Source organism: Cygnus atratus, chromosome 27 (genome assembly GCF_013377495.2).
Source record: "Cygnus atratus isolate AKBS03 ecotype Queensland, Australia chromosome 27, CAtr_DNAZoo_HiC_assembly, whole genome shotgun sequence".
NCBI lineage: Eukaryota > Metazoa > Chordata > Aves > Anseriformes > Anatidae > Cygnus > Cygnus atratus.
Genome location: NC_066388.1, coordinates 2114748 through 2130085, shown reverse-complemented (window position 1 = coordinate 2130085; position 15338 = coordinate 2114748). Strand labels below are relative to the sequence as shown.

The following is a 15338-nucleotide window of genomic DNA, read 5'->3' as shown; positions in this document are numbered from 1 at the left end:
CGGCCCCGTGAGCTGCGGGGAGGCAGCACAGGAGCAATTTGGGGGGCTGGCGGCACAGCCCGCGGTGCTGGGGACAGGGTTAAACCCCACGGTGGAGCCCCCAGCCCGTCCTCCGCCCCGGTTACCCTGCCACGTCCCCAGTGACATCTGGAGGTCACGGCCTCCCCTGGCGCTACCCTCCACGGGCAGCAGAGCCCACCCTGGCCCCCCCCCCACCCCACCCCACCACGGCTCCCTTTTGGGAACCGTCTCCCCCCCGGCGGCACCGCACTCACCTCGGCAGCCTCCGGGCAGCGTCCCCGTGCCGCCGGCCTCCCTCCCTCCCTCCCTCCGCCCTGCTCCCAGCACCAGCCTCCACTCGCAGATAAATATTTAACGCGCAGCCCAGGCCAGGATTAACAAAGGGCGAGTGTTTCCTGTTTGCTCAGCGCGGCGATGCCAGGCGGGAGCGCGCTGCGAGGCCGGCGACAGCCACGGGACAGCGAGGCCGGAGGGGAGCCCCCCCCGGGGAGTGAGGCTGGAGGCTGCCCCCGTCGGGGGGTAAGGCTGGGGAGAAGGACGAGCAGGAGGCGGTCCTGGGATGCGGCCCTGGAAGGGGGTGCAGGCGAAAAAGGGGCGATGGGGACGAGGTGGGGATGGGAGAGGCATAGAGAGCACATGGGGAGGCAGCCTCGACGGCTGGAGGCGGCCTCGACGGCGGGAGGCAGCGCCTCCGCTCCTCCAAAGAGCCCTGGAGAGCAAGGAGAAGGATGTGGAGGGCAAGAACAGGAGTCAGCATCCCCCCCCCCGACTGCATGAGGAACGTTATTCATTTATTTACCCATCTCAAGGCGCGAGGAGAGGAGGCTGAGGGCTCTCCAACAAGGTGAGGCCAAGCACCGAGGCGTGACAGCAAGGCTGGAGCCACCGGCACGACGCTGCCCTCACCCCGCGGTGACACCAAAAAGGGGTCCCCAAACCCCTCGTCCCCTCCCTCCCCAAGGCCAGGCAGGGCTGCCCCCAATAAACCACAGCGGAGCCGAGTGACGGTGTCAATTTTTAACTTTTTTTTTTTCTTTTTTCTCCTTAAAGATGACTTCCGATTTACATTAAGACAGTTCTAACAAATTCATTCCTTGTTCACAAAAAAAAAAAAAGAAATTATATTAAATAATTTCTGCCAATAAATAACATTTTCACCAGTATTTTTTTTTTTCCTTTAAACATAACTAAAAAAAGCAAGAAACAAACAAACAAAAAAAAACAACAAGAAAAAAAAAAAAGGAGGCAGTCTCCAGGCAACGGGCGTTAAGATCCTTCAAGCATCGAGAACCCTAAAAAAATCACCGTCCCCGCACCCAGCACGCGGCCCCCGTGGGGCTCCGGGTCCTCCCCGGGTGGGATGGCACGGCGGCGAGGGGTCCTCCCACCAAACCCCGCGCCCGACCCGGCGCTGCCTCCCCTCCTTGTTACATGCACCTTGCTATAACATGCAAAAAAAAAACCCAGGCTGCGAGGCCACAGCCTGCGGAGGAGCGAGCGCGCCGCCCGCCCTTCCCCTCGTGCTCACGGTGGCGTTTTTTTGGGGGGCGGCCGGGGAGGCAGAGGGACACGGGCAGGAGCTCCGAGACGAGGGCTCTTGGGACGTGCGTAGCTCCGAGGCGCCGGCCAAAGGTGGAAATTGGGTGGAAATTGGCTTTTTTTGCTTTGCACGGGCTCAGCACCCCACCGCGCCAGCGGCTGCACCCCCAAAACGCGGCCAGGAGGGGAGGCTGCGCCCTACCTGGATGCAAGGGGGGGGGGCAGAAGCGCTGCCCACCCCTCCCCGGCTGCTCCTCTGAGCTTAATGAGCGATAATCAAGGGGGTAATTAGCACCCACGCACCCCATCACGCTGCTCCTCACCCCCTTGGGGACTCGTAGCGAGCGGACGGGGACCGGCCGCGCGTCGCCGGGCCGTACGGCATCCATACGTGCCACCAAATCCTGCCACCCCCAAACTGCTGCAGGCACCGCCCCGGGAGAAGCACGAGGGATCCCTCGTGGGGGGGAAACCGATGGCTGGGAAGAGCTGGAGCCCCCCCGAGGGGCCGCGTCCCCGTCCCAAAGCTCCCAAAGACTGCTGCTGGGGCGAGATCCCAGCCTGGGTCAGAACAACATGCCCTAAAAACATGCACGGGCAGCACCTTTGCACGGTTTTGCGCTCTCAGAGGAAGATACCACACATCGGCTCACTGCGTTTCGGAAAGGATGCCATTAAAAAAAAAAAAAAAAAGAAAAGAAAAGAAAACGAAAGAAGAAAAAAAATAATAAAGACTCACAGACAAAGGCAATTGGCCCCACGCCTCGTATGGGGTTAGAGAAGCTTGCTCAAAACATCTCGCACTTTTTGCAAAGCAGTGGGCGTGTAAAAAAGAAAAAGAAAAGAAGTGGAGGCATGCGACTTGAAGTCTCTTGTGAAAACCCCAGTGGTCTGCTCACAGATACTGCTTCCTACAGAGCTGGCGTGAAGTTAACGTGATGCGCGACTACGAGACCGGCTGAAAGCTTCCTGCAAAGTCGCTGTTCTCCTCCGCAGCTGGAATCGCAGCTCAGGGGCCAGAGCGCAAAGGGGAGGCCGGCGAGACCCCGAGGAGGGGCTGGCAAAGAGCCCCTGCCGGAGGCACAGCCCGCTCACCTGCTGCCCGTGCTCGGGGAAAGCACAAGAGGCAGAGAAGTTGGAAGAGAAGTGAAAGCTGGCAGGGGATTCGCTCCCGAAAGCTGCTGCAGCTCGAGTGGCACGCGGGGAAGGGAGTGACCCAACGGCGTCTTGCAAAACCCTTTCCCAACACTTGCTTCAGGTCAAAGTTTAAGCGAAAGAACGAGGCTCTGCTAACAGAGCCAAGCCTCTAAACCCTCTGCAAGGGTTTGCAAACCCTTCTCGTTCTCCCACAGCCCTCCTTTCGCCGGGGGGGGGGGGGGCTCTCCAGCACAAAGAGCCCCCCGAAACCTCTGCCCGGACCCCCTGGGTTCCTCTACCTACCACCAAACCCTCCCTGCACCGCAGCCGAGGGAGGGACACGCTTCCTGCAAAGCCTCTCTGGCTAAGACGTCACATCCCTGCACAGAAACAAGCAGCACCATGGCCCAGCCTTCCCCGAGCCCCCATCGCCTTCCGAGCACCGCAGCTGGTGAAGGACCCCCAAAAAATTCATGTGGGGTGGCCAGGAGGGATTCTGGCTTTCGGGGGGGAGCGCGCCGCTGGCCCCGCGGTACGTGCTGGTGGCAGCAGAGGGGCCTTTCCATCCCCGAGTCAAAAATCACCCTCTTTTCCCATAAAAATTGAGGCCACGCATGTTTCCCGAAGATAATTCCTCTGCCGTGAATCAGAGGGCTCCCAAAGGGACCGCAGCCACGCGGGGTCCCGAGGGCCAAGGCTCGGAAGGACGCGCCTGCCCCCCCCTCCCCCGATCCTAACCAGAGGCTGCTTTTTGCTTTGGGCTCCGCTGGAATAAAACCGAATTACCGAAGGGAAAGGTGCCCCGGCTGCTACGAGACACCCCGAGGCCTTCAAGCGGATCGGGAGCACGCACTGGGAGGTCACCTCTGAAGCACGGGGCCGGACCTGAGCCGCTCACCGCAGCACGCAACGCGCCTCCGGAGGGATCGCTGGCTCGAGCAGCAGACGCAGGTGGGCAAGAAGCCGAAGAAAACAACAGCAAACTCTGGGAAGAAGACAGCCGTGAACAAAAAAAAAGAAAAAGAGAAAGAAAAACCAAACCAACCCTATTTTAAAAGGACCTGCTTTGGAAAGCACAGGCTAACTGAGAATTGTACCAAAGGGGACGACCCAAGTTGCCTGGGACTGGTTTTGTTTCGGTTTAATCCCCCCGCCGAGGTTTGCCTCCCGCGGAGGAGAGGTCAGCTGTACAGCACAACACTTGGGAATATGCGCTAGCAGTTAGATTGGTTTCTAAATTAAAAAAAAAAAAAAAAAAAAAGATGGACTTTTTTTTTTATATATCGAACATAAATAAAAAAATTACAAAATGGTCACCTTTCTTACAGAATGGATGCAAACTGGATTATGAACGTGCCTCCAGGTGAAGTTGGTTTCTCCCCTGCCCCCACCCCACCCCAATAATAAATAAATAAAATTCATTAAGTTTTGGATCCTTTAGTGGTGCAGACCGGGCGCTCGGACCGTTACTGGGCTTTCTTCCCTGTGCCGTTCTTGTCCGCAGAGTTTGTTGAGGTTACCAAGTTCACCGGCCCGTCCGAGTGCATTGAATCTTTGCGCGGCGGCATGCGCTCGTTGATGCGATCGAGCCCTCGGGCTTCCTCGAAGCTGCGGATCTTGTGCTGGGGCGAAAATCCACGGATGGCTGCGGAGGGAAGGGGTGGAGAGAGGGGAGTTAGAAGGACGAGGCACGGATCCCCGGGGGGAGCCCCGCAGCACACGGCAAGACGCACAGAGCACCGCCGGGGCGACGGAAAGCACGTGTCTGGGACCCTGGGTCGGGCATCGCCCAGTCCCCCAGTTTGGGATGCAAACCGGGCCACCAGCACCGCCAGGGGGTCAGCGGGGCCTGGCTCTGCTCCCTGGTGGCATCTCTTTTAGGAGAAGGAACTCAAAGACCAGACAAGTGCTCAACGGCCCCGGACGGCGAAATGTCAGGGAACTTTCAAAGCTGAAAAAACACGATGCTAAAAAAAACAAACAAAAACAACGAACACCAAACCAACAACGACACCACCGCAAGGCTTTAACTCCAGCACAAACCACACGCTGCAAGACCACAGAAACAGTCCTCGGATCACGAGCGCAGTGCTTCTTGCATGACCAGGAGGCACCCGGGCGACGAAATCCCCCCCGGGGGCGGGCGTGCACGCCACGAGGCGGAGCCCGGGACCCTCGCGGCGATGACACAGGCCAAACGCTCAACTTATAGAGCATGGAAGAAAAAGGGGTTTTGAGCCAAATCGTTCTACAAGGACTTGGCCGGTTTGCAAACAAACTTCCTCTGGCAACCCAGCCGCAGATGCGTGGCCCCATTCATCGGTGCTGAACGGAGCTACGGAGGAGAGAACCTCCCCGGGCAGAAAGCTGACTAAGCCGTTATTTCCGCAAGAACAGCGGGGAAAAAATTGCTCCTCCACCCCGAGAGCATCTTGGCCCACTTGGGGGAAGGCAAAAATTACATCAGCGACCCGCTCGACCCTAAGGATTTCGGCCAAGACGTCGTGGGATTGAGTTTTCCAGCGGGTGTGGGCTCAGCCACGAGGTCGCGGCACCCCGGCACCGAGGTCTCGAGACACCAGGGCACACGGGGGACAGGGTGGGCTCGGTGACTACGTGCATGAAGGCTAAGATAGCCCTGCCCCAGCCCGCTGCGTGCTTTGTGCCTCCCAGCAGAAACCCGTCCTCCCTCCCTTCTGGTGATGCAAGAGTAAAAAGCGTCCACGAGGCCGACAAAGCTCTTTAAAATCAGCGCGCGCACACACACACGGAGATGATTCGAGTCTCTCGCCGGGTTCTAGCCGTACCTTCCCGTGCCTCTACCGCTTCTACTGTGGCTGCAATACAGAAGAACAGTGGCATGCAAAAATGGAGACAGAAAAAAAGAGTGACAGTGAGTGATCCGACATCAGCGCCGCGGGTGCAGAGCCCGCAGCCACCCACCCCCGGTGGAGGCAGCCGAAACTGAGCGGCGGAGAAGGAAGGGGACAGGAGCTGGGGGCAGAGAGGGGGCTCCCTCGGTGTCAGCATGGGGATAAACCCCAGGGGAAGGAAGGCAGAAGCAGGGAGCTGGCCTGAATTACACCACCAAAACTCGGCCGATGCTTCAAATCCACTTGGGCTCCATCTCCACCCCCCGAAGTGTCCCCAAGCAACACGGCACCACCGAGCTGAGCAATATCCCCCTCTATCCCCCCTCGCCGGGGCTGCTGCAGGCTGAGGAGGTTTGGGTCGAGCTCCTGCCTCGACATCTGGGAGCAGGCATTTCTTTTCCTTGACCAGATCCCCCCCCCTTTCAGCCCCCAAACGCTGCTGGTTTGGCGCTGGCCGCAACACAACGGCCACGCGGTCCTCGAGAGGCTGGAAAGGAGGAGGAAGAGGAAGGAAGCGGCAGCCCAACATCTTTGCTCCAGATTTGGCAGCTTGCTTCGATTCAGCTGGTTCTGCCAGGCCGTGCTGCGGGAGGCTGGCAGGAGGGAAGGAGGGAGGGGAGGAGAGACCCCGATGCAGCTAACCGGAGGGATGTGCGGAACTGGGAGGGGAGAGAGAAAGGGATCCCATGGGGAGAGGGGCAGGGAAGGGTGTGCTCGGGGCTGGAGCCCCCTCGAGCCCCTTTAGGCGGTGCAGAGATCCCAGGGCAGCTCAAGGCTGCACCGCCTCGAGCCGAGCTGCGGCTTCCCACCGCCGTTCCCCCGCCTGCAGCAGGAGCGGGGCGACAAACCATCGCGGCTGCTATAGAATAAAAGAGTTTCACACTCCTCTGCGGGCAAAGAAAGCCGGGAGTCTGGGAGCGACGCCGCATCCTCTCCGCCCCCAGGAGCGGCACTGACACGTTCCTCCCTTGCAAACTATTTAATGGAGGCGATCCCGGAACAAGCGCTCTCCTGAGCCCTCAGGAAATCACCCAGCGCCGGTCGGAAGGGGGAAAGCGGGCTGCTTCGGTGCCAGCATTCAAAGGCTGGCAGCAGGAAAGGATTAAAAGCCTCTAGATTACAGGATTCCCTCCGCGGACACGTGTCAGTGCGATAACTCGCTCCCTGACCACTGGCCAGGCTCTCGGCACAGAGGGCTGGCGAGGGAGGGAGCAAAGAAAGCCAGCGAGCACAGAAAACCTCCCAAAGCAAGCTCAGAACCACGGGGCCTAAAGAAGTCTTAATAGGAAACATCAGAGGCCCGGAGGGTCTGGATGCTTGGGCTAAACCTCAGCTTCCTCTGACGGGATGCAGGATTTCATTGGGTCCCGACCAGGAGGGGTTAGTTAACGAAGGACAAACGAGCAGGCGTGTTTTTTGTCGCTACGCTCAGATGTACGCTGTCACACAGCAGCAGCGAGCTGAAGCAGAGGATGCCGATGAGGCAGGGTTAGAAGGGAAATGACTGATGATTGTTGCAGAAACATATAAAAAAAAAAGAAATAGGCGTGCTCTGGGCCGGGTGCTGTTTGCTGGCTGTTCTTCCTCGTATTCCCCTCCTCCAGGGTGCACGGGGACAGGCTGGAAGGCTCTCCACATCCCCACCTACGCTGCTGCTTTCTGCTTGGGAATCCTTCCTCCCCGGGGGCCTGAACCATCTCTCGGGTCCCCCGGGACCCTGAAGTATGCCTATGGAAACCGATGGAGCAGTTTCCAGGACAGCCGGGGGCCAGATGCAGAGCTACAGGCCGGGTGTTGTGCTGCACGGGGCGGGACGATTCGTACTCACCGGTCTGCAGGGTCTGCCTCCCCCCTGAGAGCACTCCCAGGGGCAGGGTACCTGTGGGAGTCAGGCCTTTGAGGGTCAGCACGCTCTCGCTTTCCTCTCTGCAAATAAAAAACAGAGCCGGTTACTGAGAGATTAACACAGGGCTCAGACAGGTCCATGCAAGGAGTGGGGAGCGCCCCAAGAGCTGAAGTAGGGGGGAGCCGATGTTTGGTGCCGAGCACGACCCTGCCTCCTGAACGCGGCACCTCTGCCTCCTCCGCCGCCACGCCGCAGAGCTACAGCGCAGCGAACGCATCCCAGCCCCGCGAGGGCCACGCACAACTCATCCAAGGTTTTTGGAAGCCTCAGAGCGCCCGGAGCACGGAGCCGGGCAGAGAAACCGGCACCTCGAGCCTCTGCCACCTGCCCTAAAGCAGCAGCCTGGAACACGCGAGCACCGACAAACGTCCCCGGGGACCCAGAGCAAGACAGAACGCGACACCGCAGACCGTGCTGCGTCCTTACCGAAGGACCGAGAAGACACGTGCCATCTTCCCAATGGCTCTAATCTTATTCCTGATGATCTCTTTACGGACTGTTGTCCCACCTTCGGGAGAAAAAAAAACAAAACAACAAAACACCACCGGCATGTTTAAGGTTTCCCGTCCTGCCTCGGAGGCGCAGGCAATGTCAGCATGAAGCCCCTGTCTGACTCCAGGAAAAGAAAACCACGGTTTACAGATTTCACAGCTAGGCTCTCGAGAGAACAGCGCCGAGGCTGGCGGTCAGGATGGCAGTGAGGAGGGCAACACCGACAAGATGACACACGGACTCAGAGGTCTAAAGAGTAGAACCACCAAAGGGAACAGCTCGGACAGGCGTCGTTGGAAGCTCACCGGGTTCGCTCACACTACACAGGATGTAACACAAATGACTCAGCCACGTAGACACGGGTTTGCAAGGCAGAACGCGGCCGGGTCTGACTGCTGATGGACACTGCAGAACACCGGGGCTGTGCTCGCCGTGGGGAGGAGTGTCACGCAAGCACCAGCTCTGGCATCCAAGGCACGCAGTGAAGGGCTGGCCGGAGCCCCGCGCACACACAGAGTGAGAGAGGTGAGCTCCCCTTCCCCCTACACAGACCAAACGTGGGAGGAAAAGCACGGAGGGTAACTGGAAACAAACAAAAACCAACGTAAACGAGGTAACAAAATACATCTCCTCTCGGCTGAGATTCTTCACATGGCCCAAGTACACACCAGGACAGGACAAGCCAAACCGGAGGTCTAACATGCACCGATGGCTCAGCCATGCACTAGGTGGCTGCATTCAGAAGTCAGATAGAAACGTGACCCCGTTTCTCGAGTTCCTGGAGGAACGCAGAAGGGTTAAAAAACACACGGCGCTTATGTTAAAACTGAAAGGGGGATGAAGAGACTGCCCAACTAGTCAGCTATTCAAATCCACTCCAAGGAATCTGGTGGCACAGGCAGTGAAAATTAAGCCGGTAGCAAATTCTAGCTGGGTACCTTTCTGATAGCTTGAAATGTAGTGATCTTCAGGGAGAGGAGACACCAAGAAACAAGTAGATGAAGACAGAGATAGAAGAAACAAATTTAATTTTCATGGGAGGGAGAAAGAAAAAAAAAAACAAAAACAAAAAACGAAATGCAAATGGGAGAAGCGGGTTAAAGTCAACCTGTCGGCCGAAGCAGCACCTTTTTAGAGCACCGTGGTGTTCTGCTGCCCTGCGGGACTGATTTTACTCCACCCTGCGCAGATCTGTGCCAGCAGCCCCCCCGAGACCCCCACGATGTCCCCACTGGCGTCCCTGCTGCTCGCCACCCCCCGACACAAACTGCAACCAGCACTGTGACTTCTTCCCTTGTCGTGCACAGCTCAAAACCAGGGCCGAAAGCTGTGATCTACATTTCTGGGCTGACAGGAGGAGCCACTTCAGAGGAGTTTGGCGCAACAGATGAGCAGACTGGGTGGATGTTCTGCTGTAGCAAATTTAGATTCGGGGGAAAAAAATAACAACTCGGGAAGCAGTCTCTGCAAGGAGCAGGAAACCGTTCTCCAGAGGAGCTGGCAAGAAGTGTCTGTCACAGGGCATATAACTCAATTTCGCTGTGACTGAGCAGCAAAGGGAAAAAAATAAAAATGTTTCCTACCCATGGCTGCACAAGGGCTGGCCAAAAAGGATCTGGAGCCCCTGGCAGGGCAGCTGCTGAGCACCCTCGAGCTAGCATCCCAGACCCGTCCCCACCGTCACCCCCCCTCTGTTACCAGCTCAGTCCTAGCAGAGGTTTTTTTTTTTTTTTTTTTTTTTTACCTTCCAATGTCTCATCGCCATCTGAAATCAACTCATCATCGGAGCATATGTTGAGGATGTTAACGAGCATTTCTGTGACTGCAAGAAGCACAGACAGGAAGATTAGAGAGGCCTGGTGCGCGCGCTTGGCAGGCGGAGGGATTCGGAGGACAAGCCGGACAAAGGAACGATTTCAAGGTCATTTTTACTCTGGAAGTGGGAGCCCAGAGACACTTTTTTAGCTGCTCGCTGCTGGTGCCTCGCAGCAGTACCCAGAGCAGACGACATACTCTGCACCTTCTGCCAAGGAGGTGGACGCGGTCCAAGCACAGCACAGATGAAGCAGCCGTGGGGAGCAGGGTGCCAGCATCGCTGCCTCCCCACCCCAAACCTGCACAGCTTGCCACCTGGCTCCGAGAGCCTCAGGTCTGCGGGGAATTCAACCCTCGGCTCCCTCAAAGTCAAAAATCCTTTGGCTCGGACCTTTAAAGTTGTCCTCAAAACCCACAGCTCTGGTGCGGAATTTAGAACCCGCCAGGAGGTGTAAAGACTCCTTCGCTGAGAAAGCGAGGCGAAGTCTTGGATGTATTTTAAGCAGCCTCACCTCCTTCAAAATGAAATAAGCCTTTACATTCAAGTGAATGCTTCCTTTCTGGCCACCAGCCAGCGGGAGATTTTCATTCCTCTGCTGCACACGAGGAGCGAGGGAAACGTCTCCAAATCCCGAGGCAGGGCTATACCAACCGAGACCGGCTCCGTCGGCCAGGCAGAATTAGGAAGAAGGGACTGTTTTGTTGGAAAAAGCTTTCTAAAGCAGGCATTCACAATTATTTTAAAGCTTCAGCCAGTAACACGCGGCTCTCCTTGAACCTGAGCACTTTTCCCAGTGGTATCTGCTATAACAAGTTACGACACCGTCCCAACACATTCAGCAGCTCGTGGGACAGGTTTCGCACACTCGGGGTTTGAACTACGACCAGTCCCTGGGCAACTCCAAAAATCAATCCAAACAGCACTCACCCTTCTCTCCCACAAAAGGCAGAGACCATGTGAAGACATCCATGAAGTTTGGAAGCCAGTACGGATGAGGGGAACAGTTGAACTGCCTTATGTTCATGACGTTGTTTTCGTATTTCAGTACAGCAGCTAGGAGAGAGCAAGGAGACACAACACAAGCCCAAAGGAGCCGTCAGCCTCAGGGAGTTGTACCTCTGCTAATTAAACTTCATTATCAACAGCAACAAGAGGTCGCACTCATGCAGAATCAAACTGCCAGATATCCAAAACCAGAGAGTTTAAGCAGTATTTTTCAGATGGTCTATTGTTTCACAAAAGCTCATAATAATAATGAAGGTGAATTTAACTACGGCGTTAAAAGTGATGCAGAAGTGGTGTGCACAGAGCCAAGATCCAAAGCGAGGGGTAAAAATACATTTTAGGGAAGTTCCCCATAGTACGTACATGGTATCAGGGGAACGGGGAAGTTAAAGCTTGCCTGTACAAGCAGCTTCTCTTTTATGGCAGCGTTCATCAAGAGTGCTCAGTTGTCATGTGGCTGGAAACGAGAGCATTATTCTAGGCTCTCTAACTTGACAGTTAATTGCCACAGTAACGTCTGAGATCTTTGAGTCAGAGAAGCCAGCCACTTCCAGCTCCCCAGCTGCCATCGGGTTAGCACAGAAAGCTCTTTTTTTCATTTCATGCATGCAAATGCAAGCAGAGGAGCGGGCAGAGTGGCCACGGAAGATGGAGAGGGATTTCCTGGGAGCGCGACGCCAGTATTGACAGCCCAACAGCAGCACAGCCCTGGCCCTGCCAGCCTTACCCTTGTTGTTATAGACATCTAGGTAATTTGGTGCAGAGAAGATTGTGATTAACGATGGAAAGCCTGTTGTCTGGCTCTTCCTGTACATTCGGTACCTGAAAAGCAGGTCAAGCGTTAAACACACCGCTCCTGCTCCGTACGGGTGGCAGGAAGGCAGAGGGAGGCTGCTCGGTGGCGCTTACCCAGCGTCCTGGGCTTCGTGAGCTCGGATCACAGATAACAAACTATTGTTCTGCAAAAAATCACAAACTGCAGGGTAACTGGAAAACAAAAACATACGTTAGCACGTAGCAAAGAGAACAGGTAGCGCCCAAGGTCTTGGTTTCAGGAACCGACCACTTTCAGCATCTGCTCAGTTTGTGCCCAGCATCCCCAAACGAGGCCAGTATGTATTGCATCACTCAAAAATGAATTGCGAAGCATTCTGTTGAACAGACCCCTGGTGCCAAATCCTCCCTATCAGCCAGGCTACAAGTGGTCTGTCAGCGCAAATGCTCCTCCTTTAGACAGGAAAGGATTATTTCCTAGAGCTCCCGGTACTGTCCAGTGCCTGAAAACCACTCAAAAGGGCAGGCTGCCAACAAGCAGGAGCATCTCTGCTGTCCGATATCACAATTTCATAGAGCAACGGATCCAAAGAGAGCTCAACGTTACAGGAGGGAACAAGATTTTGTCCATTAGAGCCAACAGAAGACTGTTCCAGAGCCAGGCAACGCTGTGAAGTCCCACGGAGTGATCTGAATAGCAATTCATCTCCCCATACACTTCAGCATAAGGAGAGAAAACCCTCCAGTCTATCAGTCCCCTAAAACACCGCTTACCTGTAGAAATAGGAGCAGCCTCGAACGGTGTTGTGGGCGAAATGCTCCACTGTCTTCTCGTTGCCGTAATCTTCCGACGGATCGGACCAGAGCAGGTCGCACATCGGGCCGAAGGCTGGAGGCTCCTTAAACCTGTCTAACTGAAAAACGTGCACAACGTCAGGACAGCATACACGGGCTGATGACCCTGCGGCTTGGAGACGGCCTCTAGGTTAGACCTGTGGTTATTTCGCCCGAGGATTAAGCCTCCTCTGACCACACCAGAAGCTCCAGAAGAGAGTCGCAGCGTGAATATGCAGAGCACAGGAGCCTCAACCTGCAAGCCCAGATGTGAAACGAGCCTGCCATTAATGGTGTGGTCACCATTAATCCTAAGCTATGCTCCCCCCTCCTAACCACTCCAAAAAGCCAGAGTTTTACCATGTGTGCAAACCAGGAGCAGCAAACAGGCTGCAAGGAGGAGCTGAACCCCAGTCGGGATACCCAACATACCCCAAAAATGTGGAAAGGTCATGAAGATTACTTACTTTCCTAATGTCATCTAGACACGTGATTTCTGGAGACAGTCCTCCGTGAACACACAGAAATTGCTGGTTTAAGAGGGCAGCAAGAGGAAGACAGTCAAAGGTATCCATGCACGCATCGTACACTCGCTCCGAATACTTGATTCGACCTGTTGGGGTGGGGGCATGGGGAGGAAGAGAGGCAAAAACTGAATTAATTTGCACAACAAAGACTGCTCAGGTTGAAAGCAGAGCTTTCTTCTATTTTTTTTTCCTCCTTCTTTTTCAGGGAGTCATTCATGCATCCCAACCCACACGATGTAAGAAGCAGTAAGGAAAGCTTTGATCAGCTGAAGCGCTGATAAATAAGCTCAGGGAGCCTCGTACCCAAGGTGATGTGGGAACTCCACGGCTGTGACCCTGCAAGTCAAACTTTGCACCCGTGCATTGGTGAAAACGCTGCCTTAGGAAAACGCTTATTGGGCACGAAGATAAAAAGGCTCCAAATCTGGACATGGTCCGGAATATTAATCTCTCTTCGAGCTATTTTCTAGAGCACCCGCACTAAGACTAACACAGAAAAGAAGCTCGACAGGTGCCACTGTGATAGAAACTTGGGATGCTAACAAAGTCATCCCAGGCTTTCCTACACACGTTGCACCTCCCGACTCCGAGAGGAATTGCCCGTGTTTCTGTACATCGAGGAGCCAACGTGGCCTTTCCAAAAGCAGCTCAGCTTTTACAGCAAGCCTCCAAGTACATTCAGGAACGTCTCTCCATGCCTCCCATTAGAGCAGAGGACAGGATCACTGCACGTCAGGTGCGTGTCTTGCAAGGCAGCAGTGTGTTAACACAGCCAGACCTTTGAGAAAACCCCTTTAATGCTATAAAACACGTTTTTGTCTAAATCCAAACCTGCGTGAATGGCAAGTTCACCTTTCAACAGCTTTACAGAGATACTTACAGGTTTATTCAGCTGCAGGCTACGATACAGGAAGGGGGAAAGGCAGTATCTGCTGCTTTCCAAAGGAGGGGAAAAACCAGCACCTTTGGCTCCCTGGTTTGAATCGAGCCCAGCTTGACAGGAGCTCATCTCCCACCACCTGATGACTACGGCATCCAGCAGAGAGCTGGCAGATGTTTTCCAGCTCATTTCTGGGCAAACAGACCTCATTATTTCAGTACCTATCGGCCTTACCCTGTCCAGCAGCATCCCGAGCTGCAGGGATGAAGCTTGGGCTTGTGCCTTGCCCGTAACTATTCCTCGAGGTTGGGTCTTGAGCAACTGTTCCCTAGCAAAGAGCTGCACATTGCTGCTGCAGACCTCTGTGATTATTGCTTTATTATTATAATGACCATCAGCCTCGGGGGAGAGGGGTCATTCCCCAGCCTCTCATCAGCCATAGTTTAAAAATATGTAAACGCAGCCCGAAACTATCTTTAACTCCAGTAAAATCATCTTAAAGGTAATGATTCTCCCCAGTGCAAACACTGAGGAACAAATCCTTTATTTGCTTCCAATTGTAATCACCGATCCCAGCTGCACAATCTGGAGCTGAAAGTCATTTGGCAGTAATTATATGGTGCTGGGGCTGGAAGTCAGGGAGGGGGATGCATGCAGCCGCATCAAGGCAGGGAAGATGTGCTCGTTTCCTCCATCCAGCGTTGTTCTTTGCAGCCAGAAGGCTGCATCAACACGCACCCAGAACTTCATGGGACTTAAAAATTTCTTTGGTTTTTAGCAGGAGCTGAAACAGGAGAAACGCTGCCTACGCAGGATAAGACGACAGCTGTTTTTTACAGCTCCAGACCTACCTGATATCACTCGTGGCCGCCCCCCACCCCAAAATAAGCCCCCCACACCTGGTCACAAGACATTAATAGATTTAAATCCTTACACAGGGGATACTTACACTCTTGTTTAAAGGTGAAGTATTCTGTGAGGTGCCTGCACTCGTGGTTTCCTCGAAGGAGGAACAACGTTTTGGGATGATTTATCTTTAAACTCCATAAATACAGCACACACTGCAAGAGAGGGAAGGAGGAGATGGCGGGTAATGAAAACCTTTTATAGGGTACTAATCATCCGTGGACTTCAGTAAGTGTTTCTGGGAAGACACCCAACAGGCTGCATTCGGAGTGGAACCCTGATAGAAACCCAGCTCCATAATCGGCAGCAGATCTTATCTTGGCCAACCTCACCAGCGGGGGGGAAAAGCCACCCTGAGCATTTCTCTATATTAGGCCCGAGCTGGAGAAGTGACAAATGAGGTCGCATTCGGCTGAAAGCGGCGCTGGGCTGGGTGGGGGCAGCTTTTCCTCCCAGCACGGACCCAAGCGAGCGGCACCCGTTTGCGGAGCAGCAAAGCAAAGCCAGCTGCAGCACGGATGTCCCGCTGCCATCGAAAGCGGAGACCATCACGGAGAGCAGCCAGCCGTCCTGCTGGCCCTTTCCTCAACAGCTTTCAGCATCAGGAAAAAAAAAAAAAAATCAACTT

General features: G+C 54.9%; 1 protein-coding gene across 4 annotated transcripts in view; it reads right to left on the bottom strand.

The window, feature by feature from the left end:
* Positions 1 to 1023: 1023 nt before the first annotated feature.
* Positions 1024 to 15338, bottom strand: part of PPP3CC (protein phosphatase 3 catalytic subunit gamma) — a 31375-nt gene continuing 17060 nt past the window's right edge. Inside the window, exons 4-15 of one of the 4 annotated variants that reach the window (XM_035562767.2) lie at positions 14754 to 14865; positions 12865 to 13010; positions 12338 to 12477; positions 11699 to 11776; positions 11517 to 11611; positions 10712 to 10837; positions 9713 to 9790; positions 8907 to 8933; positions 7903 to 7984; positions 7399 to 7496; positions 5505 to 5534; positions 1024 to 4342 (exon numbers count right to left, since the gene is read on the bottom strand). In XM_035562767.2, coding sequence (XP_035418660.1) covers positions 4164 to 4342; positions 5505 to 5534; positions 7399 to 7496; positions 7903 to 7984; positions 8907 to 8933; positions 9713 to 9790; positions 10712 to 10837; positions 11517 to 11611; positions 11699 to 11776; positions 12338 to 12477; positions 12865 to 13010; positions 14754 to 14865 — 1191 coding nt within the window. In that variant the 3' untranslated portion in view covers positions 1024 to 4163. The remainder of the gene's footprint in view (positions 4343 to 5504; positions 5535 to 7398; positions 7497 to 7902; positions 7985 to 8906; positions 8934 to 9712; positions 9791 to 10711; positions 10838 to 11516; positions 11612 to 11698; positions 11777 to 12337; positions 12478 to 12864; positions 13011 to 14753; positions 14866 to 15338) is intronic. The other 3 variants (XM_035562768.2, XM_035562769.2, XM_035562770.2) reach the window with 3 other exon arrangements.